This window comes from Mus caroli, unplaced genomic scaffold (assembly GCF_978045245.1).
Source record: "Mus caroli unplaced genomic scaffold, Mus_caroli_1 scaffold_2, whole genome shotgun sequence".
NCBI classification, from domain to species: Eukaryota; Metazoa; Chordata; class Mammalia; order Rodentia; family Muridae; genus Mus; species Mus caroli.
This window is the reverse complement of record NW_028227257.1, coordinates 5,658,089-5,682,231: the sequence shown is the minus strand read 5'-3', so window position 1 is coordinate 5,682,231 and position 24,143 is coordinate 5,658,089. Positions and strand designations below refer to the sequence as shown.

The window sequence follows — 24,143 nt, the reverse complement described above, 5'->3', positions numbered from 1 at the left end:
TCTACACAGGGCAGGCAGTGCTAGCTGACAGAAAGAAGGGATGCAGGGATGCTTGTGACTGCAGAAAGGGTTGTCTCCTTATGGGAAGACTGCAGCCAAGGGCATAGGATGTGTGTGTGTGTGTGTGTGTGTGTGTGTGTGTGTGTGTGTGTGTGAGGGGATGGCCCTCAGGGTTGGCATTGAGTGCTCTGACCTCCACCTTTACCTGTAACTCAGTGACTGCATTGGCCCAAACTTGCTTGTGTTCCCTGAGTCTTTGTGGGTCTTTTTCCCCATGGTGTTCAGTAAGATTGCAAATCAAAAGCAAAATCCTATCTCTGCTCCTGGTGAAGGGATAAAGAATGGGGGGTGGTGTCCTGGCAGTCAGGATGGGAGCTGGGGCGGTGGAGCTATCCTGCAGAAGTAACCACAAACTCAGGGTCTTTTGTTAATGCACTAGGGGATAAAGATCTATGAACTTGCTGGGTCCTATAATGGGAGTGGGGTGCCCATCAGACACTGAAAACAACCCAGAAATTGCACTTACAATCCGAGCTTTCTTTTTTTCAAGTAGAACTTCTGTTTCTGTTTTCTTAGCAATGTTTGACCACTAAAATCACTTCAAAGAAGAAAAGAAAGAGTAAAAGTTTGAAGAAACACAAAATACGTGCTATAGACCTTTTGAAAAATGGACCTTTCTGCTACTTCAAGAAATGTTAAGAAAATGTGTAGGAAGGAAGGAGGCTTTTCAAAGCCAAGTCCCACTGTGCCTCTGTCCTCCCTGCCGTCATGTGGCTCCTCTGAAGTGTGGCTCCTGACCAGGGGAAATAGTTTCCATTAGTAATGATAAAACCAGCCACCAATATTGAGCCAGCCAACGTGTGAGAAAGGGCTGATGGCTCAAGGCCGGGGCTCAGTTCTTGGCCTATTTTCCCTCTCTCCTGTGTTTCCCATAGACTCAGGGTAGAGGCTGCTCCATGTCAGATTGTCCAGTGTCATATTCTCCTGGTAGCGATGTTTTCTCTGCAAACCATGACTCCACTGTCTTGCTTCCTTAAAGTATTCAAAATCCCTCTCATTGGGATCTGCCCTTTACATTGTTAGAATTAATTTGGACTTCATACACACGTGTGGATAGACAGGAATGTGATTGGCTTTGTTTGTTTATGCTAAGGCCTTTTGTGTATATAATTTAAAAAAAAAAAAAGAAAAAGCTGATCTTAGCCGATGACCACGCAATGAAAATCAGTAGGCAGTATCACCCTGGACTTCCATGCGACTCTGGCCAAACAGAACTTGCTCCCGACAAACCCATCCAGTTCCAAATCTCATGCATATATGAATGGTTTTTGAGCTCAGATTAATATTTTTTTGTATTATTGTATGGTGTTTTCCCCCTTATGAAAGATAAGCAATTGGATAGTCTTTCAACCATGTCCCAGGCACAGCTTTCCTTCCCCTTCCTTTCAAAGAACTATGCCATAGAGTTTGGCTATATCAGTGTCCTGTTCTATGACTGAACAAACACAGTGCTGTTGACAGCCATGCTGGTAATCAACCTTTTATTCAGAACCCACTGAATCTTAGTGTCTTTCTGATTTAGGTCTCCCTGTCCAATCAGTTTGACACCAAGCCCTGACAGGTAAGTCTCTGCAGTCACACCCATCCATATCAATCTCCCCAGATGTCTTTGGAGGTCCCACTCCAGACCCTGTCTGTGCTGACACCCCATGCGCCCCATTTACTGTCATTAGCAAATCTCCTTTGCTCTCTTTTGGGTTGCAACTCCTCTTTTCTAGGTCTCCATTTTCCTTTTCTGATTTATTTCGTTATTTCATGACTATTTTAAAAAAAAATAAAAATAAAATTGCTTTAGTCTGATTGACTAAATGAAAACAGTGTCCAGCAGCAGGTCTAAGGAACCCTCTCAAACATTTCCCCAACCTCCATGCTTCTCAGTGAACTTTTGAACAATTATGATAGCCATTCTGAAGCCAGGAGCTTCACTTAGGGTTTTATACTTCTAACATAAATTGCATTTTTAATCATTTATACAACACACACACACACACGAATGTATTAACTGAATTGAAATTAGGAAAAAAAATAGCTTTAGATTATCAGTCAGGACTCATGTGTCTGTTGCCTGCGATCCGTCCTTCCTCATCTCTTGTTATTAGCCCCTTGGTCTCATTTCTAAATTTTAAAGTATGTCCATACTTATACCCATTTACGTATAAACATATATACAATTTAGGTTAGGATTTGCATATGAGGGAGAACATGCATTTCTTTTCTTTCACCTTGCTAAATATGCTTTTCAGGTCCATCCACTTTCCTGTAGATTTCACAATTTCATTTTTGTTTACAGCTGAATAATATTCCACTGTGTATGTGCACCATGTTTTTATTATCTATTCATCTGTTGATGGACATCTAAGTTGGTTCCATTTTTAATTTTATTTAATTTATTTACTTACTTATTTTTTGTATAGTACATAGAGCAGCAATAAGCATGGATGTGCAAATATCCCCATGGTAAGACATAGAGTTCTTTGGATAAGGGCCAAAGAGTGGACTAGTTAGGTGTTTCTTCTTTTATTTCTTTTGTAAAAGCACAGCCCTTATCAGGTTTTTGTGAAAGGCATATGTGGGACATAATTTTTCTGAGAAAAATACAGGAAACTGTCCCATTCTGTCCTCACACTTGACTGGATAGTTGTATTGGGTGTAAAAGTCAAGGTTGCCTGTGCCTTTGGGGATTTTGAAAACATCATTTCACTTCTAATAGCTCCCTTAAAAAAAAAATCTAAAATCACCTCGAATTTCTGCTGTTTATTTCTGGGGAATTTTTCAACTCTAACTTATAATCTTTTGACTTTTCTGTTTTTTTTTTTTTTTTTTTACAAGTTTCACAATCTAACCATGGCTGGCCTGGAACCTTCTATATAAACCAGGTTGGTCTCTAACTCACAGAGATCCACCTGCCTCTGCCTCCTACATATTGTAATTTTCAAGATTTCTTTCTTTCCCAGTTTGTATTTGTGAGTGACAACTGCTTCTTGAATACACACACACACACACATGGACACACACAGAGTCACACACATACATGGCATTAGCTATATGTATACACATTTGAGTTGTGTGTGTGTGTATGTATGAATGTATGTATGTATGTGTGTATGTATGTATGTATGTGTTTGGTGTTTGGGAATTATTTCTAGAGATAGGATCTCCTGTGATCCAAGCTAATATCCAACTTACTACAAAGTTGAAGCTGGCCTTGACCTCCTGCCCCTCCTATTTCATTACCATATTTAGCAGATGTAGATTTTTTTTTCCTCTAGGGACATAATTGTTCTTTGATACATGTTTGCTTTTTCCAGCCAAAGAAGCTGGGAAAGGCAGGTGTTTGTTTGTTTTTCTGTTTTCTGTGGTGCTTAGAATCAAACACAGGCCTTTGTCTGGTCTAGCACATGACTTTGTGCATATTTAAAGAGTTAACATCTTCCATCTGCTACCTGGCTGCATGCTCTTGCTCACTTCCTCTATGGAAGCCATGGACAACAGGATGCTGTGCGCTATCTAACACTAGGGTTGGATTCACAGCCCATATCATTTTCAGTATGATAGCTTGCTCCTGGTTGTCACTGACTCCAAGGGGTTGAAGGTTTGGTTCTTCTCTGGCCCTAGCTGGACACAACTCCTTAATTTACACACTTAGAAGCACTGCAAAGATGCCCTGTGCCCAGCCCTTCTACTCTTCTGTTGTCGTGAGCTGGCCAGGCAGCCAGTTCTCTAAGCCCAGACCTGTGACACATGAGCTTGCTTCTGAGCCTCATCCTGACCACCTACGAATTCAACTCTCCAAGGCCTACTGTCAGGGACGAGCTACCACCTATCCATCCCAGCCTCAGTCTCACTCCCATCTTGCTGGCCACATTCTCTTCTCCCTTTCTACTTAGCCTAGAACTTCTGAAGGAAGTGGAGGGAGAGGAACACAGCCATGACCCTCTTCAGCTCAGAGTCTGAAAGCCGGACTCCCTCCTCAGGTGTCTTGCATTTCTTTTAACAAACAAGACCTCCTTTGCTTGTTACTTTTTCCCTTCATCTAAGAGATTAAAAAGATATCCCAGGACTAAGGTATCAATTATTAAATGCCCCCTAGGAAGGGCAACACACTGGGAGGAGGCCCCCCTCAACAAGTCTGCACAGTGTTGTTGGTTTTCTAATTGGGGGCTGGATGGCCTAGAGCCCTCTGCCAGTCACTTGCTGTGGGGCAGGCCTTCAGGGCCAGGGCAGGAGGCTTGACCGACCTATGGCTCCTTCATGGGGTTCAGGGCCTCTCGGTCCCTTGGGGTGCCTGGGACAGTGTCAGGTCCCGTGGCCTCCTGATCTGAGACAGGAGTTACCCTCGATGCTCTAAAACCAACTACCCCAAGAGAGCCAAGTGTCCTCCAGGTCTTATGCTGGGTTTGGCTCTGTCCATTCTTTCTGAAAAAGCAGTATGGAGAGTGCTTAAAGCCAGTGTGTGCTTTGTAGATACTTAATAGCCCATTCTGAGCCCATTCTGAGCCCATTCTGAGCCTCCAGACAGGATACCATTTACCATTCAGCCAGTGTTTGGTAAGCTCCCGCCTGCAGGGCCAGGTGACACTGCACAAGGAAGGCCCAGCAGGGGCCCTGACAGGAGGTCTGCTGTTCTGGAGCAACATGTGAATAAACAGGATGTTGTTGATAAATGTGTGATGGAGATGTAGGGGGCGACAACCCAGCTGAGCAGGGGCTGGAGGAGCCGGAAGGAGTGGGCTGAGCTCTGTGAGGAAACAAGGATGACCACAGAATGGCTGGCATGGAGGAGGGGGCTGCCCGGACTATAGGAGAGTCCTCCAGTGTGGACAGATGATTTCTGCCCTTTGTGGAAGTGGGTCTTCCATCTCTTCAGGTGACTAGCTCTGAGCAGACGGGAGGTGGACGGCTGCCACCCTAAGCACACCTCTGTAAGTGGGAAGAACCCCTGCCCCCAGCCCTCATCAGTGACTAATGGCCCTGCACCGGCCCCTGCCAGGGCCCTAATGCAATTCCACCTGCGTCAGAAGCTCCAGCCAGAGCCTGAGTCACCCTGGCTCCCAGGAGAGGACACACCGAGAGAGCGTCAGCAGCACACACACACACACACACACACACACACACACACACACACACGCTGCTTCTCAGCTCGGTGGTACCGCTGGGAGATTAAACACATTCGCTTAGAGAAAAGCAAAGAAACAACGTCTTCTGCTAGGCAGAGTCTGGTAGCTAATGGGCCTCCAAGAGCTGTGTACAATCTAAACTTTTTATTAAAAAGAAAAAAAGCTCTTTTGCTCTCCTGGGACTTGCACTGTGAAATTATCAACCGCACGGGCTTTGCCGCCCTGTCAACGTGACTGCACACACAGTGGAGAACATTAATTTTGTTTTGTTTCCTCACAACCGAGACTAGGCTCTTCCCTTCTGCCAAGGAGAATGCATCTGGGTCTCTCTCTGCCAGGGTGGCAAGGCCTGGGGGTTCCGAGGCCCTGGCCTTTGCCCACCACTTCTCTCCTCACTAAAAGAGGCTTTCTTCTGTCAGCTCTCTCCATAGTGGGCATAGCGAACGCAGCCCAGCCCAGAAGCACCCTCTGACTTAGCGTATGTAACCAGGTAGCACAGGACCTGCTGAGCCATTCCAAACGACCTTCCCTGTTATAGCAAGAAGCCCCCACATTCCTCCTAGAAAGCCCTGACCTCTGTCCCCGGCCGGGATCCAGCTGACCCAAGCCTCTGCTTACTGTGAAGCCTTGTGCCAAGCCCCTCTCTGCGCCCACATGTCTCCATATGGAAGCTACAGAGAAATTGCTTCAGTCTTTCCCACCAGGGAGGCCACAAGTGGCCTTTGGCTTTCACCAGTCCCTGTATCCTCAAGAGTCACCTATATTCTGAGGCCCTTTCCACCCGGCCCCAGGCACTTCCGAGCCCACCGGGAAGATGTTGAGGTGGGGTTACACTGTCTAGAAGATAGACATGAATGAATTAAAAGCCCTTCTAACACTGATCAACATGTGGCCATGGTGGGTGGAAGAGGGGGGTGATGTTTTGGGGGGAGGCACTAATGCTCACCTTCTTGAGGAGATAGTGTTCAGTCTGAGACATGAATAAAAGTGCCGAGGGAGGATATGTGACAGAGATCCCCAGCCAGCCCCCTTCTGCGATCAAGAAACAGAGAGGCAGACACATCTGGGGTGTAGGGAGCCTTGGCTGGACGCTGCTGCAGACAGCCAGAGCTTCGGTGCTCCTCTGTATAGGAGGCACAATGGAGGGATGAGGGAGGGGGTATTGGGAGTGCGCAGCAGGCTGGGCTTCACCCCTGCTTTGTTCCTCTCTCCTCTCTCCCACATGTCTTTTCTTTGGAACTATAGTCCCGTTGGTTGACTTTAATAACCAGTGAGAACATTTTTCAGGCTGTTTAACTTTATTAAAAGATTTAAATTTGATGATGAACGTTGGCATGGTTGCTTCAAGCCTCAGAGGCTCGTTCAGCCATGGCTGTGTCCTCGACACCTACTGTCATCCCCACAGGGCTAACCTCCCTCCCCACTGCCATGTAGTCCAGGACTGTAAATAATCTAATTATTTCTTGTACTTTGGTAAATATGCCAGGAACACTCGTAGCTGTCTGAGACCCACAGAGAATATTAACTTGGTGCCTTCCCCCTCCCCACTCCCAGGGAAGAATGGATAATAAGTTAGAACAGTCTCCTTGGCCTGATTGAACCACACACTGTCTCAGAGAGGCCAAGGGCTTTCCTCTGCATGCATCATTAGCCTCATATAGGATTGTTCAAGATCTGTGATAAGAGACACGGGTGGGAGGAGGCAGAAGGAGCTGGGAACAAGTGTCTCACAGCCCTGAAAACCCTTGAGCCCACTAGGACACCAGTTAATCTCGCAGTGTGCAGATGAGGCCTAGGCCTAGGAGCAGGGTCCCCACCATGATGACAGCCCCCCCCCCTGAGCGGATGAGAACCCGATATATTAGCGTCGTGGTGTGGGGACATTGGGGGGTCAGGCTTGCTGGGTCCTGCCTCCAGATGTTGCTATGCAGCCTCCTGGCCCTGACCTCCCCCTGGGGCACTCCCGAAGATGCTTGCTGTGTTCCTCCCCGTCTGTTGACAGCGGCAGATTCTGGAAGAAGATGAAGGGCTAATTACAGAGCACATTGTGCTGCAGCTATCATTAGTATTAATTAGTTTCCAAAGGCAGAGATGCACTTTCCTCCGTGGACTGTGCCCCCGCTTGGCTAGCCCTAAGCTTGCAGGCGCTAGGCGTGGGCGAGGGAGACTTAGAGGCCGCAGCCTGCGGGGAGAGGCCAAGGTCTCAGCTCAGATCAAGCCCTCTTTCCGTGCTCTGTGGCCCTTGAGGACTGGATTTATCCGTGTGCTGTGTTGCCAGCTTGAGGTCTGACTTACAGAAGCGAAGGCAGATGCCCAAAGATGCCAACAGGCAGAACTCAAGAAAGCTGGCTGGCCCCAGAGAGACAAGGCCTTTACCAGAGAGCGGAGAGGCACTGAAAGCCCCAAGCTGCATCTTTAATTCATGCCCTGGCTTGAGTTTGTATTGCTAAATTCAAATTAATGATCTCTACACCGCAACCCAGAACCTGGCCAAGCGGAAGGAAGCACCTTGGGCACCATCAGACAATGTTCTCTCTGTCTCAATACCCAAGGTGACGAAGGGCCGGTAGACTGACACCAACCTCAGCGACAGGATTAAAACTAGCAGTAGGGTTTTAGAAACCACATTTTGCAGCCATATCCAGGTCTGTGGTCTGCACCCCTGAATACAGGCTAGACTAGAAGTGGCAGGGTCGATGTCCATCCAAGACAGAGCAACGGAGAAGGGCTGACCTTCCCCTGAATGCGGTAACAACACAGAGCCAGGTGGCTGTCTGTAGGAGGGCCATACAGTGTTCAAGGGGCTACCCAGAAGTTAAAGGCTGATGTCATAGCCATTCAAAGAGGGCCAGTCCTTGAGTCAGGAGTATCATGGGGAGAGAGATGACAGGAAGATATGGTGCCCACCCAATGGGGAGCTTCTGCATTGGAGGCCTTTGCTGTGAGGGCCTGGGGGCTTCTTGGGCCTGCCTCTTGCAGAGGGGGTTGGGGCTGGAAGGAGATAGGACATTTCTCAGGAGTGTCAGGACTGGATCCATCTGTGGGCCTCTGTCCAATGAAGAGCAGGCTTTGCCCATGGGGGTCTTGTTCCGTTTTGAACAGCTCATACTCTACATGTGGGAGCCTGATGCCGAAGGGCAGGCACCCATTGGTGGCTGTGACGTCCCTCTCAGTACCTACTGACCAGAACCCTGGGCCACCACAGCTGCTTGGCTTGGAGCAGTGGAGTATGTCTGTAGTGACCTGGTCCATGGGGGTCACATGGACCCAAGTAACCTCAAACATCAGCTCAGTGCCACCATGGACCCTGGAGGACGGGCTACCTCTGGAGTAGTGGCCAGCTGCAAACACCGTGAAGGTAGTCTGGCGGCAGGCAGGGTCAGAGAAATGATGGTAGTACCCTTCCCAGGAGCATTGGTGGTCGTTAAATCTGAAGCCCATGTGAGGAACAGCACCATTGGCCTTGCTTCACAGCTCATGCTGATCCAGTGGCCACCGAGGCGCAGTGGCAGAGCTGGCCGGGAAGGCAGCACAGGCGGGTGGTACTGGTCAGAACGGACAACAAGACTGCAAGCCAGGCAGGGCGGAGGGAGTGTGGTGCTGCCAAAGTTGAAATAGAGTCGTCAGGCAGCAGGGAGAGCCAGGCATTAACCGGAATGGTCGCCCAGTGCAGGGCCCCAAGCCTAGTCAGGTACAGGTGAGTCCCACTTACTGGTTGCCAGCTGTCTTTGCCCTCAGGTGTCCTTGGGTGTCCTTGGACTTAGAAAGCAAAGTCACCCTCTTCCCTGAGGGGGCCTGAGCCCACCAATGGCCTGAAGTTTGTAAAGCAGCCTCCAGCCCTGTCCAGTCACCTCCTCATGTTGGTCTTCCTCTCCCTCCTTCCCTTCTGCTCTAGACAGGAAGTTGCAAAAACTCTCTAGGCTGAGGTCCTGATGCCCCCCAACTCCCAGACTCCCTGTAAACACACACTTGCTGAAAGGACGAGAAACCCACTGACGTATCTAGGTGGGTTAGAAGAAGCCTTGCCCAGGTAGCCTGCCTGGCCTAATGCTAGGGGGTTATGCTGAACCCCTCCTGCCACTGTTTGACAGAAAACAGTGACACTCAGAGGCTGGATGGCCTGCCACAGTTGTCCACAGTTGCACACTGCCCCACAGGACCTGTCCCAGAGCTGCATGGCAGTTTGCACGTCCTCTGTCCAGGGAGCAGCAACGCCAGCATGGTTTCTGTGTATGATGTGTATGTGTGTGTGTGTGTGTGTGTGTGTAGATGTGGGGTGAGGGTGTATGTTCCTGTGTGTGCAGGCACATGTGGAGGCCTCACGTTGACCAGGGGAGTCTTCCTCATAGCACATGTCACCATATTCTGAGGCAGAGTCTCTCCATTGACCCCACACTTGTCAACAGGACTCATCTTCCTGGCCTGCTGGTCCTTCCCTCTGCTTGACCTTGCTTTGTAGCTCGGGTTGGCCTGACACGCCTTGATTCTTCTATGTCTCTAACGTGCTGCGATTGAGAGCAGGAACCACCATGCCCTGCCTCCAGCGTATATTACAGCAGACAAAACAAGTTGCGTTGGAGACCCTGCTCTTGAAGCATTTTTTTTCTGGCTTTTGATTACTTGAAGTCACCCCAGGCTCAGCTTTGCTGAGGTGAGTGAACGCCCATCAACAGGAAACACTAAATCTCACTGGGTGGAAGTGGCCCGTCTACATTCTAGAGTGAGAAAGTCTAGTAGAGGCCAAAAAACGAACCGGACAGAGACTCCTGTCTCCTCCCACCCCCTCGCTTTTCCTTCGTCTTTCCTTAAAGGGAGATGCTGCCCAGAAGTCAACGCATAGCCTTCTGCTCTGAAAACGTGATGGCCTGGGATAGCCACTGTTGAGCGCTGACCTGGAAGCTGGCAGACAACCCTGTTCCCGCTGTTCCTGAGGGAACAGAACTGAGGCCCAAGCAGGAAAGGCAAGGGGGAGGACTTTATTTATTTATTTCTTGTTTGGCTTGCCACCCTTTCAAAGCTCTTACTATTAATATTTATTCCTGTGAGGCGGCTGACATTCTATTTCTATAGCACATGACCCTATATCAAGTTTTATTTCTGGATGTTATTCTTATTCTTATTATCTCTCATTATTATTATTTTGAGAGAGCCTTGCTATATAGCTGAGGCCGAGTTCAAACTCCAGGCAGTCCTTTCTGTCTCAGCTTCCACGGGGCTCAGATAACAGATGAACACCATCAGGCCTAGCTGCTGCTTTTGGGGGGATTCTGACCCGGAGGACTGGAAGGCACTTTAAATCCCTGGTAAATGGCGACAGACTTGTTTGTGATGGAGGAGGCAGTGGCAGTTAGCCAGAGTGTTGGTAATTGGGAAGCTGGCTGATAAAAGTTCCCTCTAATTTAGGCCTTTTAACCTACATTCTGAACTGTGCTCACACTAATGTGTATTGACAGGACCAAATGCACAGCATTGAAATAATACCGAGTCGTTCTTTCCTGCCACACTCACGGGGACACACGCGTGACCTTATATGTGTATGATCCCTGTGCAGAGGGACATTGCAGGAGCTGACTGGTCATGGGGGACAAGTGATTGGGGGCAGAGCAGGTGGGTGAGGGGACAGAAGAGGCATTTCCTGTTCAGGGGCGGCTAAAGAGTATAACACAATGTTCTTGTCCCCATTGAAAGTCTCCAGGGTGTCCTCAACAGAGGCCAATGTGTTAACAGACAAAGCCCCCAGACTCACACTTGCCAACTTCATACTGATGTGAGCCCATTCCACCACGCACGCCATTTCTCCCATGGCACGTACCAATTCCTAATTAAGCCCCAGAGGTGATGACTGTGGTAGAGCACGGACTGATTGATTAGTATTCTATATCCGGGTGATAAATTTGGGGATCAAATTGGTTTTAAATTAACTTCTAAAAATGTTCAGTGTTTACCATCTGGTTTGGGTCGTGGGCAAGGCTCGGCCCCCCGAGAGCAGAGGCACTATTTGGGGATTTGACTGCAGCGTTTCCTTTTCTCAAACGATCTTCCTCCCCCTCCCCAGGAGGGGGGTGGCTGAGCAGACCTTTAATTTAATGTCTGTGCATCTGGCGCTGGTCTGCAATGACATCTTTCTATGTGTCTTGTTTCTCAATCACTTTTCCAGCCTGTGGAGGCCACCGGGACTGGCCAGGTGGCAGGAAGGGAAGGGATAGTGGCCCCTGAACTCTTCCCAGGAGAGGGGACCCGGTCAGCTTTTATGGTGTCTCTTGGAACTCACCTCCCCTGAATTAAGGCTTGAGGAGCAGAGGCAGTTTTCAGTGGAAAGCGATTTATTTTGAGGCCATTTTGTAAGAACCTTGAGGCTCTCTTTCTGGTCAGCAGTGTTGCTTCTCTGCCTCCCAGATCCTGGGTTTTGGGGACCCTTGGAAAGTGTAAGGAAGGCAGGTGGGCTTGGACTCTCCTCACTAGTGTTCACCCCTGGGATTCTCACAGGCGGTTGCTATGGGGGAGCAGCAGTTGCCCCAGCTAGCTTTGCAACTGAGTGTACAGTACACAGTAGGCACTCAATATATGCTTTGTGATGGCTGGATGGCCCAAGGTTCAAACAGCTCCTGAGAGAGAGCTGAATTTATTCTCTTCCCTCTCTCTGTCCATTTGTTTGTACTTTGTTGTTCTGTTGGTTTTTTTTTTTTTTTTTTGAGAACTCCCTGCCTCTGCCTCCAAAGTGCTAGGATGGCAGATGTGAGCTACCATGCTTAACCTGATTAAATAAATATGGGGTACGCTGGTCAGACGTTCCTGACCCAGAGTCCTAATCTGCCTTCATCTCTATTAACAATAAGCAGTATTCTTCCAGTGTCACCAGCTGCCCCTGAGTGTCAGCCTGTCCCTCGTCCGTGTTCCAGACATTGCACTTATCACTACTGCTTGGACTTGACAGTGAAGAAAGAATTCCTGTTCTCAGCTACCCAATGTCACAGCTTCACATCTGAAGGCTATTTCAGTGTAAGTGGCTTCCATTTAAAGACAATGCCTTCTATATTTTACTTTTGTTTTCTTTCATTCCTTTCCTTCCTTCCTTTTTTCCTCTTCCTCCTCTCCTTTTCCTTTTCCTTTCCTTTCCTTTCCTTTCCCTTTTCCTTTTCCTTTTCCTTTTCCTTTTCCTTTTCCTTTTCCTTTTCCTTTTCCTTTTCCTTTCCTTTCTTCTCTCACCCCCCCTCCCCTTTGGTTGTTTTGAGACAGGCTTTCTCTGTGTAGCCTTGGCTGTCCTAGAACTCACTCTGTAGACCAGGCTGGCCTCAAACCAAAGATCCTCCTGCCTCTGTATCCTGAGTGCTGCCCAATGCCTTTTAAATTTTCAAAAGATTTTTCTCAATGTTTTTCTGAGGAGGGTGCTCAGGCATTAAGAGCTGCCAGAGAGGGTCTCAGCATCAACAGCTCTACCAATCCCATCCTTAGGCTGACAGCCCCATTCTTCTACAGTCTAGGGACAGCATGGTGCTTCCATATAGTTGAAGTTGTATGACCGCCTTGGGGTCTCTTTGGAATCTCATGGAGGGGCTGATCACTATAGCTAGAGCCTCTCTATTCTGGGGATCAGCCCATAGACCATGTGTTAGAAATGAGAACAACATTTTTTTAAAAAAAAGTCAGGCAGTGGTGGAGCACACCTTTGATCCCAGCAACTTGAGAGGCAGAGGCAGGCAGATTTCTAAGTCCATGGACAACCTGGTCTAAGGAGTGACTTCCAGGACAGTTAGAACTACACAGAGAAGGTCTATCTCAAACAATGATGATGACAACAACAACAGGAAAGAAAGAAAAAAAGAAACAAAGGAAGACAGGAACAAAGGACCACAGGCCTCACAGGGACCCACAGAGGCCCAGGTCCCAATCCACAGTCCTAAACACCACCCACCTCCTTTGTTTCCACTAAGCTTCAGTAGTGAGAGTTTCTGCCCACAGCCCAACCCCACCTCTGTTCATTATACTAACTCCATAACGTGTGTGGAGTTTGATGCTACACCCTATAACATCAGCACGTGTGCACATACACATCAGTGGTTTGTCCCCTGGTCACCCTGGGCTCCTGAAGGATGTCACTAAGAGAGAACCACAGCCCCAGCAGTGTTTCCAATGCATGTGCCAACACTATGCTGCCTCTATCCAGATGCCAGACCCCACGCTGGGTGGTGCCACAGATCTTCCCTGAGAAAGGGCTTAGTGCCCTCGAGGAGGTGACAGGCAGGCTCCCTAACAGCAGGGATGCTGGGTGTTAGGAGATGTGCAGAGTGGGGAATAGAGGGACCAGGTAAACAGGACCAAACAGGAAGAAACCTGCCTGAGCCACTGTGCCCTGCAGGGACAGGCATGGGGTCTTGCAAGAATCATGAAGCCCAAACCCAGGAGATGCATGCCAAGAATGGCTAGGGTAAGGAGGGTGAACTGTGTTATTCTCTACAAAATTCATCTAGCCCTGCAGAAGTGGAGACCAGAAGGCTCACACAGAGGTACTGGAATGTACTAATGTCCTGAGGTTAGCTGACCAGAGCTGAGGGCAGTGTGAAGAGTGGGGCAGACCCTTATCAGGATCTGACTATAGGACCTGCTGGGCTGGTGCCAGAGCATCCCCACAGGGCTTCATACTCACCAGTGCACTTTGCAGGGGACACTGGTAGCCAGTGGGACGGCAGTGCTGTCTCTCTGCCCAGTCTGTGGGGACATCCCCAAGGAACAACTCCTCGACTAGATGGGGTGCCACGCCAGGCTGCATGTGACGTTGCAGGTGCAGCAGACTGAGTTCATGCATGCTGAAGCCCAGGGCCACCATGCAGTCACCTGGGACCTGGGAGCTCAGCAGCTTATACAGCATCCCTGGCAGCCAGGCCTGGCCTAGGGGCGGCCGTCCTGTACATGAGGGGCGTCCCCTGCCACCCACAGCAATGGGGTCTGGCATCTGGATAGAGGTAGCATGGTGTTGGCACATGAATTGGAAACACTGCTGGGGCAGAGATGTGTGTTGAGCAGAGAAATGAAAACCTACCTGGGTGTTCCCCTCTTTCTGAGCTAAGCTTTGGCATCCCCAGCCTCTTTCACTCAAGCCTGGGCCCCATAGCCTCAGTTTCCCCAGTGGGGGTAGGGTGGGAGGACTTCTCCATCTTGTCATCTTCATAAAAGGTCTCCAGTTCTCCTTCTGGTCAAACCTCATGGTCCTAACTGGGGCTTTGGTCGCTGTCTCTTAGTCTAGTGCCAGGCTCCCAGTACTGTCCTGGATTACCTCCCGAGGGAAGGACAGAGACGCTGAGCAGAGGGACATCTCTCAAGTGTCTCTCTCTGACCAGTGCCCTCTTTCCCTGGTTCATCCTCCAGTAGCAAGCTGTTTCCAGGGCCCGACAACACATACTCTAGGGGTCGCAGGCTGCTGGAGGATCTGGGCCAGCCACCCTGCATTGCTGTTGGTGAAAATGACTATACCGAAACAAGACCAGAAAGATAGCTCAGTGGGTAAAGTATTTGCCACAGGACCATAGTGTCCCCCAAGTTTCATCTTCATTGTCCACACAGTGAAAAGCAGTTGTGGTGTGTGCCTATAGTCCTAGCTCTGAGGTAGAGAAGGAGGATCTCTCTAAGGCTGGATGGAGAGTCCCAGATCCCATGAAAGAGTGTATCAAAAAACTAAGGTGGAGAATGGCTGACAACCTACCTCTGCACTTGTGCGTGTGCATGTGTGCACACACACACACAGATAGAGACAGAGAGATAAGACAGAGAGATAGAGACAGAGAGACAGACAGGGAGAGAGAGAGAGAGAGAGAGAGAGAGAGAGAGAGAGAGAGAGAGGTGGTCAGCTGACCTGGACTTCAGGCTCTTGTCTGCTAGCTGAGTAACCAGGCCCTGGGGTGTGCAGAAGTGGAAAGGAACAAACTGACTCCCAGCCCCATAGTCATAGCCAAGGATAGAAAACCTTCCCAAGGCCTCATTGCTGTGGGTGGCAGGGGACGCCCCTCATTCCCTGGTGCCCACCTGGGTTGCCATCTTAATATGGATTTCATACTTAAGTTGTTATCATCCAAGCAGAAAATGGCTCCCAGTTTTCCTTCAGGCTCTCTGCTAACATGACGGAGAAAGCCTCCGCCGAGGCCTAATGAGTCTTAAGCCCCAGCTTCCCTTTCTCCCAGCGAGAGCAGACGCTGAGGCTGAGATGGGCCATGAATCTAGAGAGAACCCAATTATGTGGTTTTGTTTCACTGAGTCTCTTCACAGTTACCTCTTATTTACGGCGAGTGGCTGTTCTCGGCATCCACAGCGATGTTAGGCATCCTTTAAAAATAATTATATCACACTATAAATGTGTACTGTTTACTGTATGCCAATTATACCCCAATAAGGTTGTAAAGATGCATGAATATGTTTAAGTACATAAAAGTAAGTTGGTCTGAAGAAAAATTGTAAGTTGCTAATAGAACAGGCGGTTGCTATAGTGAGGGAAGTCTCACCCTGTACATTTGAGAACCTCAGATGGGGCCTGCAGTATGGAATGACCTTCCTCGAACATCCAGGACTACCATCTCGAAGTCTGAGCCCTACTGACCCCTTTCTACATGCCTCTCAGAAAGCAACAAGGCCTATTTGGAGAGTACAGTAGGGCTTTCTAGGAAGAAAGTTCTAGAAGTTTCTTAGAACTGCTCCGGAGTGTTGCTGCAGGCCAGAATGGACGACATAACGTTCCCTCTCTGTGCACTCAGTGACCCTGCTAGGAGCTGCCTACATCCCAGTTGGGCTGAATAAGGTAGGGCTGCAGCCCAGAGCCTGGGAAAAGTGCTAGGAGCAATTTGGAGAGCCAGCGCCCTACCTCCTCCCGGCACCCAAAGCGCTAGCAGATGTTTGGCAGGCACATTTCCTCATGAGCTCAGGAGGCATGTGGAGGACAGGGCAAGTTCAGTCCTTGACCTCAGAATGGAAAGGGCTGAGGAGACCCAGGGGGTGTGAGGAGGGGGGGGGCGGGGTGCGGGAATAAGCGAGGAAGCCACACTCCCCCTCAGCTCCCAGCCTGGGAGGGAGGGTGACTTGATGCTTAAGGCAGATGAGGGTGGATGGCTGCAGGGCAGGAGAACTGGGTGGGAACCTTGGGTTCTCTCTGCCCAGTTACTTCCTGACTCCGTTCTTTGAGCCAGTTGTGCTTTCTGCCTGACCCATCTTCCTGTGGATCTCAGAATGGGGACTTCTCTCAACCAGATGTCACCATCTCCAGGGACCCTCTAGGACATTTGTTACCATACCCTCCGTTTCCGCTTTGCAGCACAGTTAGTGCCATGCTAAATGTACACTATACACATCCCCGTTTGCCTCTTTAGCACATACCCTACTGTGCGCCCAGTGCACCAGCTCAACAGAGGCAAGCCTGAGTGCGCGCGCGTGTGTGTGTGTGTGTGTGTGTGTGTGTGTGTGTGTGTGTAACAGGCTGCATGTATCATTCAGTTTACCCTTGTTGGCTGGACGTGATGCCTGACAGTTTCCTCCTCCAGATGCCAGGTTCAGAGGAGAGAAAACAAGCACCCAGGTTGGAAGGCAGCCTCTGGGGACCCAGGAGAATCGACTCAACTTCACAGAAGTCAATGCCAAGGCTCAGAGGGAGACATCTCCCACTCAGCCCAGCAGTACATGGTTGGCAGCTTAAGGGAGTCTTACCCAGTTGAGATCCAGGGCCCAGTGGGTGTGGGAGCAGGACCACACTGATGGGCATACCGTTAGGCACTGGCTGCTGACACTGGGGCTCCCAGTGTAGATAGCCACCCCCTGAAGTCCCAGCTGTTTCTTTGGCGCTAGCTGTGAAGGAGAAAGAACCTGGTCAGAGACCTGATCCACAGGCACCATGTGTGCTGCCTGGCCTGTCTGCTCGCCCTGTGTCAGGGGCCAAGCAGGCTGCACTGCCCGCCTCAGGTTCCAGAAACCCAGATGCTTGCTGACTGCATGCAGCAGGCTTGTCATTGTCCCTTTCTCTGTAGTAGGCCACAGACCAGGGTCTATTCAGTGCTCACTGAGTGCGTGGCGGGAGACGAGAACCTGAGCCGGAGAGCAGCCACATAGACCGTATCCCACCAGGCCCTCTTACCTAAGCCTGGCCAGGAGCCAGCACCACCTCGAGGGAGCTGTCTGAGGATGAACTAAGCATCAGGGGTCCTTCTGGTGACCCCAGGATGGGCTGGCAAGGGCATGGGGGGCAGCTCCCCACAGCTCCTAACTGCTGCTCAGAATTGAACTCAAGACTTCAGCTAAGGAGCTGTAATCCCTTTAGAGTTGTCAACTCCAACTCAGAAGGGCAACTGAGACAGCCTGGATGGCAGGATGCTAGTGTGAGCAGTGTCCAAATCTTACAGCAGTGACTATTCTCATGGTGGCCTCTGATCCCAGACGCTAGCTACTGGATCAGGCTTGCCAACCCAGCCCTTCCCACTGAGCCTGGGGCCCAAGTGGATTGGGAGGGGCTCAGAGAACCTTGGCCAGCCAGGGCCTCCAGGGAAGGCTGCAGATGGGGTAGAGAAACTCTCTCACAGTATATTCCCATCCCTTCCCCACTGCAGGTTTCCAGCGGTGCTTGAGGGGAGGCCAGGGGAAGCCCATTTTCCCCCCTCAGAGCTCTATCTGCTCTACACTTGGACCCCAAATTCTCTGTGCCCAGCAATCTCTCAGGGAAGTTTATGTTCCTGGGATCTGGAGTCACATGCAGAATCTCTGGGGACCCTGTCACTAGCTGAGAAAGCTGAGTGCTGTAGCTAGTAATGAGGGTAATGGTGTCACAGATCAAGTAAGGACCCACGTGGTTTTGTGGTATGTCCTGTGATCTTTGCAGCCATCTTTTGTGGCTTGATGGTTCAGTTCCGTGGGTTTGTGGCACTCACCAAGAAAAGTCGGAACTGGAGCCCAGGTTGTCAGATTCAAGCCTGACAGGGTGTCTGCTCCTCATTTGGGTCACCAGTGAGAACACCGGGAGTTGAGTTGGAGATCCAGAGTGCAGGACACATGTGTGGAGAGTAAAGATCTGAGTGTGGCCCTTGGCCCTAGAGATCAATGGATTTGTTGATCGTGGTCAGACAAGCAGGAGAAACAAAACCAAACAGTCACCAAGGCAAGGTGTCTTCTTAATGTGCGCACATCGTCACTTGGGGAACCAAGGCTACCGAAGTCTTGCAAGATAGAAGATGGGGTGTTCAGAATTAACTTGGCACAGTATCAATATGACCTGAACCAGATCACTATGGTCAATGTATGGGTATCCCTATTGAGCCCACGAGTCCCGGACCGAGACGGACTTGTCTAAGCTGTCAGCCAGAGAACATTGTGATGCTTCTGAGCCACAGTCATGGTCGGAAGCTGCTGGATTCTCTGGATTCAATTCTGCAGGTTAATTTGAACATCACCGGTGTCAATGAAACCTGTCGCAAAGTGTTGATTTGGTGAACAGATGGGAGCAGAGAAGACTCCGGAGGGGTCAGCCTTATTTGCCTGGTTGGGAAATGAAGCTTACATTTCACAGTGAAATAGCACACGGGTTCTGAAAATGAGAGAGTGGTTGTCTCCATGAATCTCTGGTCCTCGGAAGAGATGCTGTCTCTGTTGGGAAGGAAGCCCTCACACCCTCCCCGAAGGCACCGAGAAGAGATGTCACGCTCTGTCACAAAGCTACAGATGCTATTTCCCCCAAGTGGGCTTTCGTGCATGTTATTCTTCTGCGAGAAGTAAAGGATTTAATTACGTTGGGAGACTATAATATATAGTCAGACCTTTTTGTCTTCAGAACACGAATGCACACACAAAGCCCCGTACAATGGGGACTTTTGTGAAGAAAGCCCCAGAGGCCAGCCATGCTGGCTTCCCATAACCTCAATGTAAAGTTTGTTAAAAAAAAAAAATCAACCACCAACCCAACTAATAGTTAGAAATAGTCTCACGCCGTTGCCCCTTCACAGCTTTGGGACAGACCTCGATTTTCTTTCCTTTCTCCCCCCCCCCCACTTTTTCTCCTCTTCTCCCACAGGAAAGTCTTAACTAGCTGAACCACTACCGGCAGATGGGGCCATGGCTGGGTCACAGAACTCTTTACAGGGACCTGAAAGCAAGGACCAAATTGATTTTTATCAACCATGGATTTTTAATTAACAGTGGTGTCCACTTTACTGCCGTTCAGTATTTACTGTTTGCCCACTAATTAAAAATTATGTTGCTTTTGCACTCATAAGAGCGGGGACATTTGAAATTAGATAGCATCGTTCAAATTACCTGCAGAATTAAATTTACAGTACCCAACTGCTTGGACCAGGCTCCCAGAGCTGAAAATATGATCTGCCATGGCCCGATGTGTTAGCGGGAGCTAGAACACTAGGGACAGGCTACTTGCACAAACACCATATGGGGTATGTTTGTGGCTGTGGGGAGTGTGGATGCTACCTGAGTCCTTGATTGCGGGGCTCTAGAGATGCCCTGAGGTCCTCACATCTAAAGAGCCCATTCCTTGGGAGTCACCTAGGTTGGAGGCTAGATCTATGCCATGCTGTGGCACTCCAGCCTTGGGGGAAACATCTTCTGTCTGGCCATTGCCGGGGAATGCCATCTGCATGGCCATTTGGAGTTCAGGACCATTCACAGCCACATCCAAGAGTTGAGGATGCAGAATCTCAGAGTGGTAGAGAGATTTAGCTGCTGTCACTACGAGGACGTTGCCTCTCAAAGATGCTTGCTTCTTTCTTCTCTCTCTTTCTTTCTCTCTCTCTATTCCTCTCTTTCTCTTCTCTCTTTCTCTCTTTCTCTTTCCTTCTTCTTTTGTAGTACCAACTCACACCTGCTAGGAGCCGAGACTGACGTGGAACTCACGATCCTCCTTATTAAGCCTCCTAAGTGTTGGGTAGAGAGATGAGTATTAACAAGCCAGCTCTTAGATGTGTGTATGCACATACATGTACAGGACAGAGGACACCTTGGCTGTAATTCTTTGGACATTGTTCACCTTTTTCTGTTTTAATTTAATTTAATTTAATTTTCGAGGCAGGTCTCTTTGTAGATTGGAATTCACCAAGTAGATAGGCACTCTTTTCTTTTCTTTCTTTCTTCTTTCTTTCTTTCTTTCTTTCTTTCTTTCTTTCTTTCTTTCTTTCTTTCTTTCTTCCTTCCTTCCTTCCTTCCTTTCTTTTTTTGTTTGTTTTTTTAAAAAAACAACAACATGGGTGCTAAGGAATTAAACCCATTTAGACAACTTTAAAAATGCAGTAAAACATATCTAATACAATAATCACGGTTGGATACAGTGGCATATATATGTCTAATCACAGGTTCAAGGTCAGCCTGGAGTATAGAGACTCTGCCTCAGCAAACAAACAAAACCTGATCATCCCATTCCAAATGCACCCCTTTAGGCATTTTAAAGCACTCAATCTGGTGGCATTTAGAATGATCACAATCCCAGGCAGCTATCATCTCTGTCTAGTTCCAGCTATCCAGTCACCATGTAAGGAAGTTTGCTCTCTACATCCACCACTCCCCTCTCCTCGGAGCCTGCAACTAGCAACCTCACTGTTACTATGAATGGACATCATCTATATATTTCCCATGGATGGAATCCACTATGCTTGCCTGCTTCTCACCAAAGTCACCCCTAAGACCTGAGGGTATTAACATTCTTCAGATAAGCAGTGGAGGCTTGGAAAGCCTGCTTGCCCAGCCCTGAAAAGGGTAGGATGAGAGATGATGATGATGGTGGTGGTGGTGTGTGTGTGTGTCTGTGTGTGTGTAGGACAGTGGAGACCTTCTCTGCTCTGGCTGCCTAATCCTCAGAAAAGCAAGAGTAGAAGACTGAAGAGAGGGCTGAGAGAGCTAAGAGCACTTAAGAATCTGAGTTTGGATCCCTAGCACCTATGTGGAAAACCAGATGTGACCGGGTGTTTCTGTAAACCCAGAGCTGGTGGGAAGAATGGTGGAGACAGGAAGTTGGCTCGAGTTCACTGGCCAGCCAGTCTAGTAAAGATTTAGTGAGCTACGAATTCCGTGAGAGAAAGGTTTTCAAAAGAATAAGGTTGAGAGTCACTGAGGAAGACAGTTGTCTCTTCATGAGTGTGCATGTACACACCTGTACACAGATGTTTGCAAACATGCACGCTGAGCATGCACACACGTGTGCACACTCACAGACATATACACATATACACAGCGCACACACACACACAGCACACAGAAACACACACACACACACACACACACACACACCCCTATTGCACACTCACAGACATATACACATATACACAGCGCACACACACACACAGCACACAGAAACACACACACACACACACACACCCCTATTGCACACTCACAGACATATACACAGCACACAGAAACACACACATACACACACACACACACACACACCCCTATTGGAGGGTTCTAGATTTACAGGATTGCCCATGAGAGTTAGAAGTCTTTCTTGAAGAGACTGATACCTATAACACAGAGCCACCATGACTCTGAGTGTCTCTAAGGAAGAGTACATGATAGTCCCTACCATCCCAGGCTTCCGCAGTGTCCTTAGCTCTCCAGCCTAGCTTTCTCCTAGTCCAAGAGATTTGCAGACTCTCTCTTTTCCCTTACCCGGCAGATCCCACAAGGCCACTCTGCCATGTGGCCTCATCTTTCACTGATTCTTGTGCTGACTCTTAGGCTGGCACTGTAACCCCACATCTATCGGAAGAGCCATGCCTGGCACAGCCCTTCTGCTCTCTGACCCACTTCCCACGCCCTTCCACACCAGCGATTAGGTATCTCCTTCCTATTTGCTTTTGTGTTTTGACTTGTCATTTCTGGGAACCATTTTCGACTATGTTGCAGAAGCAGTAGAGTTCTGGTATACCCTCTGCCTAGCTACTCTGAGGGTTCCCATCTGATCTACTCAGACATCCAATGATGATCAAAACCAGGAAGTAGAGTGTAGTCAACAGCCTGTTCCAGGTTCACTCTCTGCCACGTTTATGACAAGTTTTAGGGCCAGGCATTTAATTGTCATGTCTTTTCCACATGTCTTTGGTTTTATCTTTCCCAACCATGGCACTTTTGGAGAATACTGGACAGTCACTTCACAGAGTCCCTTTGTCTGGAACTAGTGTTTTCTCTTGATTGAGTTTGACCCGTTCCTTGTGGCAAGAGTAATGAGTGACTTCACTTTACTGTGTCAAAAGGCGCCGGGTTGGCCAGTCTACAGTTTGGACTTCATTACTAAGCCCACTGTTGAGGATAGTTGTCTTGGTGGTTACTAATAGACTCCAGGCCTCCTTGAGACCTGGTAACATCCTTGCCTACCATTGTAAGCCCTGACCTATGTGTTTCCTGTTCTGGAGGCCATTACTTGTCCTGAGTTTATAGCTGGCTTGTGCTGTAAGGAAGAGAGCTGCCCGTCTCTTCCGAGGGTCAGTGAAGCTCTTGTGTCCACTCATTACTGCTCCTGGGTGCAGACTTTAGTTTGCAAAGTGTAGACCATTGTTATCAGTGCCTTGTTCCCCAAAGCCCCACTAACCAGGACACTGGGTGTGCCTGTAGTTCATCTCCAGTGTTTTCTCCAAATGACCTGGTCAGGTTTTGTTTGTTTGTTTGTTTGTTTAACCTTTCCCAGATAGCAAAAGATCTTCTGAATTCACTTTGCAGAACTAATAGAAGGGAAGGAAAGAAGGGAGGGGAAATTTGATTTATACACAGAGCACAGAGTAGGGCTGCAGGACCAGAGTCTGAATAGAAACCTACTGGACCCCCAACCCCACCCTATTGTCTAAAGAAGACCCACCCTCCATTCCTAAGCTGGGGTTCTGTTCCATTCAGTGGCCCACCCATCGCTAGGAGGTGACCGACCTAACCTAAATGGATCTGTGGTTGTAAACCACACAGCACCCAACTTTGACGTCATGCTGTGAAGTCTATGCAAGGTCTGAACATCCAATGTCCCCATCATCACTTGTAATGTCGCGGCTAGGTAACAAGATGCTATGGTTAATTTCACCTATTGCTTTTTACCTTTCGACCATGGCTCTTTGACGCCATGAGTAACCGGTGATGTTGTATCTGTGACTTTATATGGTGTACAGGCATTTTTATGGAACCCCACCCTCGGTAGAGCAGGCTCCAAGGCAAGTAGTACACAGAGGGCTTGGCATCTGGAACCAGCCCTTGACGGGATCCAGTGTTTTCACATGGCACCACCCTCCCCTTGCCTGGGCCGTGAATCCTGGGAATGCTGTTACTTAATGCCCTTCCTCAGAAGTCCCAACAGCTACAAATCTACCACTAGTCTGACCCTGACAGCCACTTCCTGAGAGAAGGAAGAGGTGTGTACAAGGCAACAGGGGATGCTGCTCATAGTGAGAGGAAGTGCTCCTGCATTTAACTGGGGAAAGGAGAACTGGGGAGTGTTAGTCTGAGAACTTTCCAGGACTATTTCTAGGGCAGCAACCAGGCACTGTGCTGAGAGTGGCATTAAGAGAAAGAAAGGAGAACCTGGTCCTAATGAGACAGGGGGACTCGCTTGGCAATACTGTAGAGGAAAGGAAGGGAGAAAGGGAAAAATACAGGAAGAAGAGAAGCAATGAGGGAAAAAAAGAAAGGAAAGAGTGTGAATCAATAGAAGAAATGAGAGAAAGAAGAAAGGAAAGATGGAGAGGGAACAGAAGGAGGGACAGGGAGGAAAAGAGGAGGGAGGTGGAGGGAGAGAGGAGGGGAAGGAGGGAGAAGGGAAGAAAGGAAGGAGAGACAAGGGGAGAAGAGGGGAGGGAGGAGGGAAAAGGGAAGGGAGGAAAGAAGGAGCAGGGAGAGAAGAAGGAGGGAGAGAGAAGAGAAATAGAGAGGAAGGGGAAAGAATCAGGGAGGACAAGTGGGGAAGAAGCACTGAGGCCCACCAACAGGGAACACCCAGCCCCAGATATCGGCACACCATTTTCTGTTAAAAGA

The 24,143-nt window shown here is 49.0% G+C and overlaps 1 protein-coding gene across 1 annotated transcript; it reads right to left on the bottom strand.

Annotated features, from left to right (window-relative positions):
- Window positions 1-8,005: 8,005 nt before the first annotated feature.
- Apcdd1l (APC down-regulated 1 like) lies at window positions 8,006-23,224 on the bottom strand. Its single transcript, XM_085835234.1, is given in 9 exon segments — window positions 8,006-8,168; window positions 8,170-8,617; window positions 8,620-8,767; window positions 8,769-8,777; window positions 13,822-14,098; window positions 16,860-16,899; window positions 16,902-16,997; window positions 22,108-22,151; window positions 23,214-23,224. Coding segments are annotated over 9 exon segments (1,236 nt in total).
- Window positions 23,225-24,143: the final 919 nt, after the last annotated feature.